Below are 18,326 nucleotides of genomic sequence, written 5' to 3'. Positions count from 1 at the left end.
TCTTAATCAGATTTTCTCAGTTGTTTATATGCAACCACAGAAAAGGCAGATAATAACTTTCATGAAAGTTGGAATTTCATCAGATAGGAGAGATGGAACAATAACAATGGCAAAGGAAATTAAGGATACATACAAGAAACCATGGGGCCAAAAACTCCAGTTTGGATGAGGGAAAAAAGTCAATTCAAAAGATAGAAGAGTAAAAGAAAAGGAGTCTGAGATTGAAAGGGTTTGTTGTTGTCAAAGAACTAAAGCCCTGTAAGTAAGGAATAACCAAATTCAGAAACAAACTGGCAATAATTTCATACACTATTGTCAGAACACAAAGAATTCTACAATACAATTTCAAAATAAGATGTGTATTTTAAACAATAAGCTATAATGTCCCTAGTGGGCACAAAATCAAAATACATAAAAATTACATTTAGAATTTAATATCTTACTCTTCCAAGGATATCCACAGGTAACTTTGAGTTGAGCAGCACTGGTTTTACTTTATCACCAGACAGAAATCCATTCACTGGGCTTAAACTATCAAAAATTGCATCATATTTGGCCTTATCTTCAGACTATAATGTAAAAAAGATCACAAGTTAAAATAATAGTGAAAAGAATTTAAATGCAGCTATAAAAGTCAAGTCCTCAAAGAACAGACAACATATATTTAAACTACCATTTAAAATATTTTTCACTTCCACCAAAATACATTATAGTAATTAATAATTTCAAAGTGGCTCTACTAAAGAGTATAGTGCCCCATTCCTTCTGTAGCTGAAACACTATCTTTGCTTTCCTAGTGTTATATTACAATCAAAAAATTTCAGAGCTAGAAGGGCTTTGAAGGGCATCTAGTCTAATCCTCTCATTTACAAAAATACACTGCTAGTTAGTGAACATTCCATGACTTTCTAAGCATGGTATTAGGTAAATTTCAAATTCAAACAAATAAACTTAAAAATAAAATCACTGCCATATGAATAAATAACAAGATTCCCCCATTTGTGCAAAGCAAGAGTTCTACCAAAAAATGCTGAAAAGTTTATTTGTATAACATCAAAAACTAGTTTTCATGATTTGCCCAGTCAAGGCCAAATTCTTAAAACAGCTTTTCAAAATTAACAGCCCACAAAAATATACATATACAAAACAGAATGGTTTTCTGATAAAATTGTATACATTTATTAAAGGTCATTTGACCTGCTATGCTATACTTTAGTATTGTTTAAAATTATAATTTTTAAAATCTGGTAAGATAGCTATAACCAAGATGATGCCTCCAAATAACAATAAAACACCCATTTTGGAAAGAGATTTCAGAAAAAATTTGATTTAATAAATGAGCTATAAAGAGAATACTTTGTTAACTGGAATTTTCAAACCAAAAATAATATGAGTAGGGTAATTTATTGTACCTCAAATATTTTAGTTAATACAGGATTATGATATCACCATTTTTACTTTACAATATGACAAAAATGAGATTAGAAACAATACTAACTGTCATAAAATGACTTACACAGCTGAAAGATGGTCAAATGATTTCTAGTACTAGTATTCCCCTACCATTCTTGAGCATATGTATGAAAGACTAATACAGATTGCAATGTATTTCGGAGGAAGGGGAAGAGGACGTATATGAACAGAAAGCAAAGCAAGTATAGCAAGAGAGTACTTACAAAGTTTACTTACTTTTACAGCCCATGGGAGCTCAGCAGCAGGAGTTCCACTGATTAACAAAGGACTACTAGCATCATGCTAAAAAGGAAAATATAGCACATGAAGGGTTGAAATCCTCAAATTAATAAGCAGTGAAGAAAAAGTGGTCTTTGGATTTAAGTATACTCATATGAAGTGTTCCCTCTCAATGCATACAGGGCACTCTATTTTGAGATTAGAAAAACAACCCAATGTGGGTACTACTTAGGATTTCTAAGTGACAAGAATTAACACCTATAACTCTAATACCTAATATTATTAAGCTACAAGTATTAACACCTATGAACAAAATACCCATCATTATGTTTATCTGAATATATTTGACAAATCTTTATACTGGTATAGCTAGGCAACAAACTCCCAAATTAACCGTCTGGCTCTATGCAACCTCTTGGTAACTTGCTAAATAAAGAAGTGGAGGTGTTCTCAAAACTGAAGTTAAATGCATAATACTCAGACCAAATACTTTTAAAATACTGAGTTTGAAAGCAAGCAAGAGTCACAACACTTATGAAAAAGGGATTGAAATGTGGAGGATTAGCCCTAATAAAGACATATTACCAAATATGATAATCAAAACATAATATGAGACCATCATGTGGATGAACAGATAGATCAATGGGTCAGAATAGAAAAATCAGAAAGAAACCAAAATACATATGAGAATTTTGAACGACTAGGTTGGCATTTCAAATTAGTAAGGAAAAGACTATTCTATAACCTGTATTATAATATATCAGCAGGGTAGCCATCATGAAAAAAATGTAAATTTGAATTCATACACCTTATATCAATATTAATTTAAATGTTAAAAAGAAACAATAAAAATATACAAGCAAGGGAATACTAAGCAGCTATAAAAAAAAGAATTAGGAAGATTTTATGTAGTGATACATAAAAATCTCTAAAATACATTAAGTTAATTTAAAAAGGTACAGAACTATGTGTGTAATATCCTACAATTAACGTAAAATGAGGAAATACTTCTATTTATATTTATTTATTATACATATAATATCTCTAGAGGTTATTAGTTTCTACTAATAACAGCAGTATACACTGAGAAGGAAAAATAGGTAGCTGATAGTATACAGGTTAGAGGGAGAATTTATACATACATATACGTATTTTTGAAACCATGTGGTATCAGTTCAAGAAAAAAGTAGGGAAGGGGATTAGTCCCAATGGATAGGGCGTCTGCCTACCACATGGGAGGTCCAAGGTTCAAACCCCGGGCCTCCTGACCTGTGTGATGAGCTGGCCCATGCACAGTGCTGATGCACGCAAGGAGTGCTGTGCCACGCAGGAGTGTCCCCTGCGTAGGGGAGCCCCACGTGCAAGGAGTGTGCCTCTGTAAGGAGAGCCACCCAGCGCAAAAAAGTGCAGCCTGCCCAGGAATGGCGCCACACACATGGAGAGCTGACACAGCAAGATGACACAACAAAACAAGTCACAGATTCTGGGTGCCGCTGACAAGAATACAAGCGGACACAGAAGAACACACAGCGAATGGACACAGAAAGCAGACAACTGCGGGGGGTAGGGGAGAGGGGAGAGAAATAAAAAAATGAATCTTTAAAAAAAAAAGGAAAAAAGTAAATACAATTTAAATTTAAGTGTTTCTTACAAATCTTGGTGGAGGAACAGACAGGTTCAAGCTACTCAGTGAAATCTCCAATCCATTCTGGGCACATGCCACAAGTCGTAAAGCAACAAAGAATTCCTGAGAGAGAAAAGTATAAAATGTTAAGGTTTTCATGTAGCAACAAATATAACTGTACATTAGCTTGGAAATCACTTGTTTTAAAATCAAGAAAAGGCCTACATACAAAGATGTTTCTGACATTCTAAACAGAAAAAAAAACAAAACAGTACCAATATAAACGTGAAAATATTTAAATGAATTGTGGTATGTACAGATAGTAGAAATTATACGGAATAATGATGTTTCAAAGAATACTTATTGATATAAAGAAACATTATGATTTGAGTTAGAAAAAATTTTAAGAAAAGCCTAGAAGGAAATAATTCCTAAATGTTTTCAAAAGTTATCTGTGGATTGTAAGATTATAAATTTTGAAATGGAGTCAGTCATTCAAATAATGCAATTACTGCCCTTTCAGAATGGCTACAGAAAATCACTGTGCAGCATCTGAAACAATTACATAACTTCTTGACTTCAAAATACTTTATAACTCTCCCCCAAAGGTCCTCAGGTTGTTGGCACTTGATGTTTCAGCCCAAAACTAACTAAATCAACCAACCAAACAAATAAATGCAAAGATGCTGAAGCAAATGACTTTCAGCTGTTCTGAATAAAGCAGAATAGAAATGATAAAAGCTTTTATTCCAATTATTTTGCTTGCAACTTGTCAATACCTGTTGGGGATTAAATCAATCATGCCCCCACAAAAGGTATGTTTGGGTCCCACCCCCGGTCCTGTGGGTATGAACCCACTTGTAAACAGGACCTTTGAAGATGTTGTTATTAATAGTTAAGATATGCCCAAATGGAATGAGGTGGGCTTTAATTCAATATGGCTCAAGTCCTTACAAACAAAGGAAAATGGATACAGAAAAAGCCAAGAATAGCCAGAAGGTGGAAGTCAACCACAAGAGAAAGGTGAAAATGCCTTTCTCTTATTATCATGTGACAGAGAAGCCAAGGAATCCCAAAGACTGCCAGCCAGCCAGAAGTTACTCACCCTAGGAGAAAGCAAGCCTTCTAGCCTCTGAAACCATGAGCCAATAAATCCATGGTTAAGCCAACCCATTGTGTGGTATTTGTTTTAGAAGCTAGGAAAACTAAGACAATATCCTACTACAAGTACTCATGCAATCAGTATTTCACTACTTTTCTCAAACCTCTAATTCTCACCAGCACCCTTAGTACGCAATTCCTAACCTATTCTTATCACCTTGCCTGCTGTTTGCTGTATACAATTGCCTTTACTCACAAATTTCTTGAAAAAATGCTATTTCAAGATTTTCCCTTCTTTTCTCATTCACTCAACAAGCCTCTGTGCAATCTGACTAACTCCCACAAGAAACTTCTGCCAAGTCACAAAATAACCAATCTACCAGGTACAACATCCTTAAAAAAAAAAGTCTTATCCTGCTTGCTCTCCTGACAGCACGAAACACTATGATCGTCCCTGAAGCTCTCCTCCACCAATATAGTTTCATAAAGCTCTCCTAATTCTCCACTAACCTGCCAGTCGCTTCCATTGGATTCAATCCTACCCCCTCCAACTTTCAAATGTTGGTATTTTAAGTATTTCAGTATTGCCTCTCTTTCTCTTCTCACTCTATATGAGATTCAATCACTCTTAGGTAAGAGATTCACTCTGGTATGGATGGTCTCTGAAGAGCAATAGTCCTACGTTAAATTCTAGTTCTGCTAATTAAAGTTATTAGGCCATGGGCAAGTTCATAAAACTTTTCCATAAAAGGGGCACTAATACCTACCTTGCAATATATTATGAACAACAAGGAGAGTGTCTACTGACATTTTTGGCACATAGGAACTCAGCAAGAATTGGTTTCTTTTCTTTCATATGTTATTTCCCAACTCTATGCCTCTGGCCCAAACATCAAAGTTTAACTCCAGACTAATAAATCCAGTCATCTAGATTTAACAAAGACAACTCAAACTCAACATACTAAGCCCAGGAATATCAGGGAAGAATTTATTTTAATGTAAGATTATGAGCACAGGAACTACATCTATTATGTTCACCCTCTGTATTCCCAAAGCCTGGCTCATTATTGGTACTCAACAAATATTTACTGATTAAGGGCATATTATCCTGGGTGCCCACATGAATTTAGTCTCCCAGTATACCCAACTGGCCCACCTGCCCAAAAACTCGTAATATGGACTACAATCTAGCCTTGAAATCTTAATTAAGACACTGGGTAATCTGACCCTCTCAACTAATTTTTCCCATTCCTTTTCCAGGTTTAATCTTATTTCAATTATCCCCATTGGGGGAAATAAGCTTTGAGCAGTACTCAGCAAATGTAGCAGCATGTAGCAAGCTTTGAGTTTGATAGAATGGAACTTTGAAATCAGTTCCCGTCAAGCAGAACTTCAAAGGACAACCGAGCGTGCCTAACTCCCTGTCATTTTCAAGTATTTCTGGTCTAGGATTTATTTCTGACCTGCAAATAATTTTTTGATTTATATGTCAGAGGTAAGACCATGGATTATATGTCAGAACACTTGGGTCTGATTAGCCAAGAGCTTCCTTTCAAATGAACTGGGCAATGCCATCTTACCACTTACTAATAAAATCCACTTTTACTTATAAACCTCAAGACTTAAGAATTTTAATTAATAAGAAGATACAAACTTTCTCTGAAACTCAGACTGAAAAAAATAAACCACCAGAGAACAATGTCATCAAACTACCACTAACCTTTGGGAATTGGTTACTTCTATGCCCAGTGATTGGGAATATTTGCTGCTGCAAAACCTAATGTTGGGGGAAAAAACAAAAACAAAACAAAACAAAAAAAATTCTTTCTTAGCCTAAAAATACAAAAAAAAACCCTGCTGGCTATTTTTTGCTTTTGAACCACTCTCATTCCAAAAATTTTTGTATGAATCTCTGGATCTTACTTGTTTGTTCAGGATACCTTTGCCATCTGTGTCAGCTAAATCCCAAATCTGTAAGTAAAAAATACTTAACATCAATCTCTATTTTAAACAAAAACCTTAAAAACAGATTAAATCCTTCATGCTATTTGGATCTGAAAACCACAGAACAAAGAGTAGAAAAAAACCTTAAAGATCATTTAGTGCAGGGGTTCTTAACCATTTTTGTTCCAGTCAGGTAAAAACCATGGACCCCTTACTAGGTCCATACTATACTGTGTATTATTTAATAAATACCACACACACACCAACACATCCCCACAAGAATGTTTTTTTGAATTTCAATTCAAGTTCATGGACCCCTTGTTAAGAACCCCTGATTGAGTGCAATCCTTCACAAAGATACTAAGCCACCAAAGAGGTAAAGTTACTTGTTTAAAAACACTCAAGGCATTAGGGAACAAAATAAAACTCAAGTTCTAACTTTTCATTCAATGCCTTTTTTACTAATCTAGGTTCTAACTCCAAGTCCAATGCTCTTCCAGCTAGAATATCCTGCCTTGATTTTAGGTCCTTATTAAAATGATATTCTTTCCTATGGTTTAGTGTTTAATTAGTGAAGAATTGAATTTTAAGTGTATTTTTTAGAACACTGAACATACACCAATATCACATGTATAAGGATTTGCCAAGACATCAAGCCCAGGGAGGGGCTTTCCACTTCCATGTGCTCTTTTCAAAGCCTCCCATCCCCCACTCTCCTCACCACACACTGAACAGAGACAGTTAAATAGAGGAAGTAGGGATAGAGCCAACTCTCTGAGTGGGTGGCAAGGTTCCAGTCAGCACTGTTTCTCTCCAAAATACCCAATGTACTATCACTTCCTCATTTCATTCTACTAAAAAGTGATGTGTTTCTAAAAATCTGGAAAATGCCTTACTTTTCAAGGGGGGTAAATCACTATATCCCAAATTCTCCCCACCCCATTATTGTAAACTGCATCTATGACTCAGTTATAATGTCCAGATTTGTTGATGATACCTTTCTGAATTCATATCCAGTTTTTTCTACAGTAGTAAATATTCGTTATAATCTAGTTAAAATAAACAAATATTACCTCTCCAAGAATCAAGTCTGGAAGCCCTGATTTTTTCAGGAAAGCAGCAGCATCAGAAGCCAACACTCTTCCAGTATTACCAGTATCAACCTGAAAAGATATAAACAATAAATTGACAACAAAACACAAAGGCAAAATTATCATTTATCTGCCTTCCATCCCTATGATTTGATAACTAGGTTTTTCAAGGAGATAAGGGGAATCCTTTGACTAGTAAGGGTCAAAGAATATATAAAGAGCCATATAAGTATAGTAACATCTAGACAACACTGACATTTACAGTGTTTTTTAAATCATGCCCTTTATTACAAATAAGAAAACTGAAGCTCAAAGAAGTAAAGCAAAGTAATGGAGTCATAACATTAACACATACCTTCTGACTCCAAAATCTTCTCCAGTTGACATTTAAATTCCAATAAACATAAATGGCAATAGGGGAAAAAAAGAGACCATTTCCTGGAGAGGTCTTTTAACAAACAGGAATAGATGCACATGTTATTTGCCTTTTCAAACATCTTTAAAGCATTAATTTCTGCCTTTATACTTAACTCTTAGAAACTGTGGCACTTAAAAAATAATCAAAACAATACAAGCTCTAAAACCAGCTGTGAATTCATAATAAACTTAAAGAAACATTTTTAAAACTCTTAGGTTCTTATACCATATTAAGGGAAACATCATTTTAACTAATGGGGACTTTCCTTTAAGACAGATAAGGTTACCAAGAACAGAAAAGTACTTGAAAATTTACATACACCAGAAATAAATAACAAAAATATCTTAATTTTTTAAAAAATGCTATTAGTTAGACAAGACAAAATCAGTACTAGCAAGAAAAATGACTCTCTTTTGTGAAGATATCCTAAAGTAAAATTCTATTTGTAAAAATGAAAAGTAAATTTTTAAAAAAATCACAGAAAAGGTAAAATGATATGAGGATATTTCTGATAGCTGTTTTTCCAGTTAAAAGATTAAGTTTACTGTAAACATATACAAAGCATTCCAAACAGGACAATTCCAGCAAAGAGGCTTTCTTTCAAGTGCTAGAACATGGGATAAATCAGGCATTCAGCAAAAATAAAGAAATTACTCAATCCTTTAAATTTGGGGAAAGTACAGAAAGGGTTGGGAAACCTACCTCCAGAATTCTCCAGAATTCCTTTCCTTTGAGCACTCCCTAGCCAGAGTGGAAAAGGAATCCCCACCCTCAGCATGGCAAAAATATAGAGGCACTAAGGGGAAACAATCAAACTCCTAAGAAATATTTATACACTGTATCTCAAAGACTTTTCTCTCCTTCACTCTTTTAGTTACTATAATAAATTAAACACAACCATTAAGTCTTTATCATCTACAGATAGTTTCTGTTGTACTGTTTACCTAAAAGCTCTGCCCTAAACTACAGGCCAGAATCCGTGTCATCAACAAAGAAAGTTTCAGAGCTTCATGGAAAGGACTATACCACATACTCTGAATTATTAACACTTCAAAAATTGACTTTTGAGTTAAGGCTTCTGAGCTAACAATATTTGTGCTGTACTAATAGACTTTGTCAGGATTTCCAGGACTCTTTGCAGTCTGGAAACAGATGTACTTCATAAAAACAAACTGCTGACCAGCAGAACAAGAATTGAATATGAACTGTTGAGGAAATTTAAATTATGGTTATTTACTTGGAATGCTGTATTATTTTTAAATGTTCTCCTTTTAATGGATATATGAAGAAGTCCTTTCTTTTTCTTTTTAGGCTATTTCTAACCCTCAATTTAGTAGACTATTTTGTAAACAAAAATGAAATAAACTATTATCACTGACCCTGCAGAATTCAGAAACAAATATGTCTCCTGAATGCCCTTATTTTCAAGTCAATTTTCATATGTATAACAACACTTTGTTCTCCTTTTTATCAGGATATAGTTGGGTAAATCAATGTGTAAAACAAGGTCATATTTTAAAATGATTCCCTTTTATTCACACAGACTAACTGACTAAGGAACAGACTGACTTTATATGTAGGGCCAATGCCTATAAAACCCTCCCAAGAAAAGCGGCCAGGTATCTGGTTTATAAAGTCCCAGCACCACAGATATAAAGGAAGGTCACTCATGAGCATTTAGGAACTAAGCAAATAGGAGTAATCTTGAGATGAGAGAAATTCATTCAAATTTATATGTACTTGCAGGTGAAATATGGTGGAGAGAATTTCTAAGGTTTGGATCTTAGCCTTGAGATAGAGGAACAAATAACAGAGGCTTTAAAATGTACAATCTGAGATTTTATATAAAAAATTTCAAGCAGAAATTAATTCTCTGGCCTTAGAAATTGCTCAACAGGGTGCAACTCTAGATTTACAAGTCAAACCCAAGAAGGCCTATAATGACTAATTAACACTATGTAGGTAGCCAAGTGAAACATAATGACACCAGTCTTTTCTGCGATCATGATTACAAGGTAAAAAGACCATTAAAAAAAGTGGTCTAATACTTGGAATGGACAAATGAGACTGTCTAGACCTCAGAGAATTATCTGATCTATGGTATATATCTTTAATTGGCTGTCTATTGATGAGGCTATTTTATACTCTGTAGGGATAGAGGTTAAATTACAAAACAAAACAAAACAAAAAACAAAATCCTGATGGCAATGCAAATGATTACTACCTGTAGCAATGCAAATATATTTTGTCTGGTGGGGAATATAAATCTCTACTACTCATATTCTCATTGACTTAAAGTCTATTTTATCTGGTATTGTATACCTACCCAACTCTCTTTTGTTTACTATTTGCATGGAATATTTCTTTCCATCCTTTCACTTTCAACCTACTTGTGTCTTTGAATTTGAGGTGAAGCTCTGGTAAACCACTTATATAGGTACACCTCAGAAATATTGCAGGTTTTGGTTTTAGACCACCACAATAAAACAGATTTCGCAATAAAGCGAGTCACGAACTTTTTGGTTTCTCAGTGCATATAAAAGTTACACTTACACTATATTGTAATATATTAAATTTACAATAAATAGTATTATGTCTAAAAAAAGCAATGTGACTACCTTAATTAAAATGTGACACAGAGATAGTGAGCACATGCTACTGAAAAAATAGTACCAACAGACTTGCTCAATGCAGGATTGCCACAAACCTTCAATTTGCAAAAAATGCAATATCTGTGAAATGCAATAAAGTGAAACACTGTAAAACAAGGTATACGTTTAGCTGGATCATGCTTTTTCTTTTTCTTTTTTCCATTCTGCCAATCTCTGCCTTTAGCCTAGATAGATTAATCCACTTACACTTAAAGTAACTACTGATACTGCAGTATCTGCCATCTTCCTTCAAGTTTTTTTTTAAGTCTTACATCTTTTGTGTCCCCCAATTAACCTATTACAGTCTACTTTCATATTTATTTGATCTGCTGTGAACCATTTTGAGTCCCTTTTCATTTCCTTCTATGTATACTTTTCAGACATTTTCTTTGTGGTTACAAAGGGTCATATCCTTATTTGAACTAGTTTTTACATGATACTGGTTCCTTCAGTAATTAGTGAGTTGAATAAAATCTTGGACACCTGTTCATTTTACAATTATATGAGTCATGGTTTTAGCTTTGTGAAAACTACACTTCAACAAGTCTTTAAAAACAACATAAAAGTAATTTCTATTTGGTTTATATATTAATTTGGGTATTTATATCTGGATGAATCTATCTGATGTATCAATTTTTAACATAGGTATTTAAGAAAATTGTTTGGGCTTAATTATCTTTTCTTCATTTTTCTGAAACCGTACTAAAGGCATCAAGTACTCAAAGTAGGAGGCTAAAGCATAAAAAGTTAAAAACAAGGACTTGTGAAAATTTACCTTGGTGGCTGATAATCTGCATATATACAATCAAGAGTTGTCAGTACATTTTATATTCAATACTGGAAAACAAAGAAACAAAAATCTTACCTGCCTATAGTATTTTTCATATACAGGATTCCCACTTGATAACTAAAATAAATAGAAACTACATGTTATTCAATAACTTCTATTAATATATTCAACACCTATTTGAGAAACAAAGATGATTAAGATAAAATACCTTTGATTAAGAAATTTGATTTTGTTTCTTTTGTGGGGGATGATGAATAAAGGCATCTATATGGGTAACTGTGAATCAGGTAGACAGAAAATAAAACAAGAATTTTTAAATTATGTTTTGACCTTGGAAGTTTTCCTCAAACAAAAATTTACCCAGACACCCAACATAAAACAAATTAAAGATGTAATACTTCATTTAAAGCTACCTGAGCTGTCTAAAGTCCCAAGAACTCATCTTCTACTTAAGTGTCCAAGGTGCCTATGAATACAGACTCAAAAACCACTTCAATAAATAATCAATTGTACATACAAACTGCTGAGAAAAAAAGAGAATATATGGATGTCATCAAATTTGAACTGTACGCAAATTGAAAGCAGTGCCATTTAATTCACATCACAGTTCAAAGGGTCCTTCACTTGCTGATGAACTTCATCTGAAAGCCACTTTAGGAGTATCAGTGTTTGAAGAGTGGGACTCACCTGTACATGAATGGGATTCACCTGTACAGAACCAGGAAGGAAGGGTAGGAAGACTTCATGGTGGTTACATCAGAGACAGAACCTGAAGTATGGGGGGTGAGGGATGGGGTGATTCTATACAGAAGTACAAAGGCATGCAATCAACACAAATTCAGTTGCATCTGAAAAGAATAGCAAGTATTTCTGAATGATGAGAGGGTTGGGAATTAAAAATGCTACTTTCTGTACAAGACAATTTATGAAGGGCCTTGTAGCAGTTTGTTATAAATGATGAATTCCAAAAAGAAATATTGGATTATGTTTGTAATCTGATCTGTACCTGGGCATGACTGAGTTATCATTAGGGCGTGGAGTCCCCCAGTCCCCACCCCTTGATGGGAGGAGACTCACAGATAAAAGGCATAGCAAAGGACAGAGCTGGAGTTGGAGGTTTTGATATGAGGGTTTCTGATGTTGAAGTTTTGATGTTGGAGTTTGATTCTGAAGACTTAAGCTGGAGCTTCGGGAACTAAACTCCCAGAGGAAAGAGAAGTCAGCCCCAGGAAGGAAGGAACCTTGAACCCAGAGAAAAGCAAGCCCCAGAAACATAGGAACCCAGGAAGCCTGAAACCTTGCAGACATCGGCAGCCATCTCGCTCCAAACAGACATTGGTGAGGGAAGTAACTTATGCTTTATGGCCTGGTAACTATAACGCTCCTACCCCAAATAAATACCCTTAATAAAAATCAACCAATTTCTGGTATTTTTCATCAGCATCCCTTTGGCTGACTAATACAGGCCTCACCTGCCATTGTAAACTAAAGAAAACGAGGATGGAAAAAGGGACAGATTCTAGAGTATTCGTTCTGGGTAATTTTTATATATAAAGAAGAAAAATAGAGGCTGAATGTAGGGGGGCACATTGGAAATAACTTCAAAGATCCCAGAAGAGGACCTGAACATTGGCAATGGCAGAAAAAAGGGGTATGATTTGAAGAAAAGTTATAGCTTTGACAAAACTTGTTAAATTTAAGTGTGGTTGGTGTGGAGGTAGTTCAAACAAAGATAAATGAGGACAGGGAAAAAATCTTCAAGCATCAAATTTGGGACTACAGTCTTAATGGGTACAAGACAGGATTAAAAAAAAAAAAAACAACTAACATTCATTGAGAAAATGCCAAGTGTTTTACAATTACAACCACACTTAATTCTTGTGAACTATATATTATCATCCCAGTTTGTAAATGAGGAAACCCAGTTTCAGAAAAATTATTTGTCCAAGCTTTTCAGTGACAGAGTCAGGACTTAAATTCAGGTCTGTTCCACTCCAGGCTCTTTCACAATACAATGCTGTTTCCCATACACCCTGACTGTCTTGGTTTACAACCTATTGTCCCAGCATCCCATCCAGATTTTACCCCAGATTTTTCATTTTATAAAATGAACTATTATTATGAATCAGTACATTAAATGCATTAAAATAAACCAGGGTGGATTTAGTACAGGTCTACTATGGACATCCAGCTTCTGGCCAAAGTATCAGCTAGTAGTGTGTCAGATGCAAGGGCAATCCTTTAGGCACTAGAACAAGAGATTAAATCTAAAAGTGGACTGATAATAATTCCATCTTTCTTTCCCTGATTTTTTAAAGATGCAAATAACTAACACCTCCCTTTCAAGGAAAGCATTCAGAAGAATCATTGAGAAGTATCCAGTCACAAGCAACTATGGATAGCTAACTCGTTACCGGTCTTGTAAGATAGAGAAGTATTTGAAACTCCTGCTCCTACTGGCTGTTTGGTATATCAATCAGTGAGTGACATGTACACTTAAGTGCTAGATTGTAGAAATTACAGGTTAAGTACAAAAGACATATGTGAGAGTCAATAGTCTGAAAACTCTTGGGTGGTTCTGTGGTACTGTCGTTTATTGCATGGTTTAAATTTACAACTAGATATTTTACTGTTTGGCAATAATTTTGTATTATCTATTAAGCTCTTTCAGCAACAATGAGCTAAAAAGAAGAAACTGCATGTTTAATATAAAATTAAGTACTGAATTTCCATTTCTCCAGAAAACTGATGAGTAGACAATTTAAATAAAACCTTTAAGGCTATTCCCATTTACCATGGGAGCTCTAGTTACATCACTGTTAAAGAATTAGTGGCAACTGTCAAAATAGCAAATGTTTTTATATATCCACAATTAAAATTCTGAGGATGAAGCTGGAACTGAATTTTTAAAAATACAACATGGAAATAAGTGTGCTCTCCTTGCAACCTATCATCAATTCAATTTTAGAAGTTGGAATCTTTAAAAAAATACTTTGTAAATCCAACCTACATATTTCAATATTGAATCTTTTTTTAAAACAAAAAAGTCCTCTGAAATTTGGTTGCATAGTATCCAAAATCAAGTGGTAATCTTTAATCTTTGATTAAAGATCAGCGAATAAAACACCAAAATATCTTCAGTTTTTGAGAAGCTTTTAGGAAGTACCAATTATTATAAACAACTTTGCCAGACATTGAAATGTATCCCTCAAAGGCAAAGGAATATTATATCAAATACTATGGATATTGAATTGTCAACATCCTCTTCTCCAACCAATTTACTGGCATGACCAATCAATCATACAGAGGCTGTTGATCAAGACCATTTGGAACTAATGACCTTCATGTTGGTGGATTTTTAGAAAATCATGAGGAACCACAAGATAAACAACAATGTGCTGAAGAGAATATGCCAGTATCTTCACTCAGCAAAGGAAAGAAATGGATGCACTGCAGAAACCATGAAGAGGTCAACACCAAATTCAAAGGACAAGTAATGAAAGAGATTCAAAACCCAGGAAGAAAATACGAAAGAATCTTCACTTTACTGAAGCATGTGCAAGGCAGTTTACAAACAAGACTAGTATTTTTACAAAATGTCATTAAAGGAAGAATCAAGGTTTGAAAAAACAATGCTAACAGAACTGGAGAACTTCTTAGATGAAATTCACAAAAAGCCAATCAGATCAATCATATTAATAGCAATGAAAAGAAAACAGAATGTAGCCACTTATTTCACTGTCTTCTCCAATACAAAGTAAATACAGGACTGTTGTGATCTCGCATTCATTTTTTGACATGAATTGTTGGTTATTTGAAATACTAAAAGCAAGTCTACAGATCTTGTTTCCACCATTTAACAGTCACCATTTCTTCATTTTGGTTTATTTTTGTAATGTATGTTAGCAATTAAAAATATTATTGGTTACAGAGAAAAGTCAACTTTAGAGATTAACAACCACACACCAGTAAATGAAACTCTGAAAAATAACACAGAAAATTTTATGAAAAAATTAAATACAGTAAAAAAATTACATTGTTCAGAAAAGTATTAGTCAAACAATATTAGAGACAGATATGACTAAGACACTGATTAAAACATATGATTATTACCAAGAATAATTATCATGCTTGTGTTTTTAACATTCATATAATCAATGTGAAGAACTTTTTAATTTTGTTTTCATGTACAACAAAATATTTTAGAAAATTTTTACTTTAGAAAAGATTTTGAATAGAACTATTTTATTGGTCCACCAATGTAATATACCCACTGTCAAAAATAAATATTTCAACAAATTTATAGAATTTTAAATATTTTGGTGTCCCTTGCAGTCTCAAAATGCACAAATTTGAATGATAAATTATGTAGTCACACTGTTTACAATCATTTACTGCTCTCTCTGTAAGAGTACTAATATCCCTGCCTGTTGCCATGTGCCTTGTAAAGCCCCACTGGGGATTAGCCATGTGACTTATGTTGGCCAATGAAATGTGCAAAGTTCCAATTCCAAGTAGTTTTAAGAGCTACTGTGTTTCCACCAGCTCTTGCTCTTTTCCCTCTGCCAAGAGAACAACACGTCACAAATAGGGACTGCTCCTTCTGCCTAAATCCTGTACTTTTTGAAAAAGACTTGCAGGGGAGGAGATGTAGCTCAATGGTTGAGTGTCTGTTTCTCATGTATGAGGTCCCGGGTTCAATCCCCGGCACCTCCTGGGAAAAAAAAAAAAAAGACTTGCAGAGCAAAGTCATCAGATCCAGTTCTCAGGGAACCTATAATAGGAGCAATAAATAAATCTTTTTTATTGTACACTACTGATATTTTGGGTTGTTTTTTACTTCAGCATAATCAAGCAAAAGTTAAAGCACAAGGTAATTTAACATCAAAATATATCAGGCGGTAAAGAGAGAAAAAAGAGGTCCCAGTTATTGGGGAAAATCATAGGTCAACAATTAAACGGCAAAATTGCTTCATATGGGATTTCTAGTCTCATATTTTGGGAGGTGATATTTGGAGAAATGCTGATGTGAAAATGCTTCGAGATTCTAAGATTCTATAATATACAAAATGAACTGCAATATTAAATGGCACTAGGCTTATTGTAAATATTTATAGTTCAAAATGGATGTCTGAAGCTGGGTGGACCCCAGAAGATCATATACTTAAAACTAATTCATTCCTGTGGGTGTAAAACCTATTGTAGATGGGACCTTTTGATCAGATTCAGTTAAGGGACCTTCCTTTGATTAGATCACTTCAGTAGTGTATGACCCATGATAGGTCTTAATTCTCTTACTATAGTCCTTTACAAACAGAGGACTAAAGAGCTGCAGACATAGGAAAAAAAGTGCAAAGACAGAGAGGAACCCATTAAGAAGAGAGAATGCCATGAGAGCAAGAAGCTGAAAGCAATGCAGCCTGGAAGAGAAAGAAGAGAGCAGCAGAGCTGCCACTGTGCCTGGTCATGTGGCAAGAGTCCAGGATTACCAGCAGTTGGTTGGGGAGAGAGCTTTGCCTGATGCTTTGATTTGGACATTTTTCTGAACTCAGAACTATAAGCTTTTAACCTAATATATTCCCATTATAAAAGCCAACCCATTTTGGGGTATATTGCCCCCAGCAGCCTTTAGCAAACAAAAACAATTGAAAAAGGTAAATATAAAGACAACACCCTAAAACATAATGCCATTTTTTAATTTGGTTAATTACAAAGTCAAATGATATAAAAAGTAGCCAATGAATAAATTAATAAAATGACTATGGTAGGGATAACTTGAGGTATCTTTGTGGTGATGGAACAGTTCATCTTGATCATGGTTGTGATTACAAGCATCCATACATGTGATAAAACAGCATGGAGGACTTCTAGGAAGATGGATGATTAGAGAGGCAGAGGAAGCAGTTCTGAGAAAAAATAGCTTGAGGACAGGTGGGGTCTATCTGGAGTGCTTCTCTGGAGCTTAGGACACCAGAAGGCAAAACACCATCCAGAAGAAAAAGAGGTTCAGGAAAGGAATCTCGGCTGGCTGGAAAAATCCTGTGAGTAAAGCTGCAGCAGAAGCTGAGGTCCATCCTCCCACCCTCAATGCAAACAGCAGTCTGCAGACTGCAACAGCTGTGGACTGCAATGGTGGCAGACTGAGAAGGTTACAGGGGTCCTCCTCACCAAGAGAGGGAAGAGGGAGGGACACGGCCTACAGCAAATTCAGATTTTGGCCAGTGAACTTGGTCTGCTGCGCTGGAAGGGTCAAACACTTCCAGGCCAGGTGGAACCGCAACACTGTCAGCCGGGAGAGTAGGCAGGGAGCTGGACTGGTTGCTGAGGAGGCAGAGAGAGGGAGGGAGTGTGTGGCTGGCCAAGGAAGGAGAACAACCTCTGAGAAGTATGTTTGTGAGGCTTGGACCAACCTGAGGACATTGTTTCTATATCACCCACCAGGGTAAGGTCACAGTGAATGAACTCCCGTCTAGCATCTGGGGTATAAGTTTAGAGGTCTGCCAAAGAGCATCATCTGCTGGCAGACCTTGAAAAGATAGGGAAATAAATAAAAGAGGCAATCAAATGCCTTTATGGGCCCCCTCTCCAAGGCCCCTGGAAATGGGCCTGCACTCCATTACTGGGCCCTTAGCCCTGGTTTGAGCAGTTAAACAAGGGCAATCCTAAATATCTAGAACAAGTTGAATCAAGAGTCAAAGAACAGTGGTAGCACACAGCTACTTAACAGTAAATCCCTAGGAAAAAGAAACTGAACATCAGAGTAAACTCAGCATCAGAATCAGATGCCTAGATCAGGAAAAATTATAAGCCCTACTAAGAAAAAGGAAGATATGCTCAGGTAAAGGAACAAATCAAAGCTCCAGACAAGACACAAGACTTGAAACAACTAATCAAGGTTCATACAAATCTTCTAAATCAAATCATGGAGTTGAAGGACAACATTGCTAAAGAAATAAAAGCCGATTAAAAAATGAGCAAAAGACCTGAGTAGACATTTTTCTAAAAAAAAATATGA

At 35.2% G+C, this 18,326-nt stretch overlaps 1 protein-coding gene and 1 non-coding gene across 5 annotated transcripts in view; one reads left to right on the top strand and one right to left on the bottom strand.

The window, feature by feature from the left end:
• Positions 1–18,326, bottom strand: part of EPS15 (epidermal growth factor receptor pathway substrate 15) — a 196,850-nt gene that overhangs the window by 146,078 nt on the left and 32,446 nt on the right. For all 4 annotated transcript variants that reach the window (XM_012518810.3, XM_023584095.2, XM_004476485.4 and 1 more), the window contains exons 2-7: positions 11,387–11,428; positions 7,435–7,524; positions 6,341–6,388; positions 3,344–3,439; positions 1,690–1,755; positions 444–569 (exon numbers count right to left, since the gene is read on the bottom strand). In XM_012518810.3, the coding sequence (XP_012374264.2) occupies positions 444–569; positions 1,690–1,755; positions 3,344–3,439; positions 6,341–6,388; positions 7,435–7,524; positions 11,387–11,428 (468 nt within the window). The remainder of the gene's footprint in view (positions 1–443; positions 570–1,689; positions 1,756–3,343; positions 3,440–6,340; positions 6,389–7,434; positions 7,525–11,386; positions 11,429–18,326) is intronic.
• TRNAE-CUC (transfer RNA glutamic acid (anticodon CUC)) lies at positions 15,956–16,027 on the top strand. Its single transcript has one exon. It is a non-coding gene; the product is annotated as a tRNA-Glu (tRNA).

The sequence above is a fragment of the Dasypus novemcinctus genome, chromosome 9 (genome assembly GCF_030445035.2).
Source record: "Dasypus novemcinctus isolate mDasNov1 chromosome 9, mDasNov1.1.hap2, whole genome shotgun sequence".
Taxonomy (NCBI): domain Eukaryota; kingdom Metazoa; phylum Chordata; class Mammalia; order Cingulata; family Dasypodidae; genus Dasypus; species Dasypus novemcinctus.
Note: the sequence above shows the minus strand (reverse complement) of the source record. Positions and strands in the feature narration are given on the sequence as shown.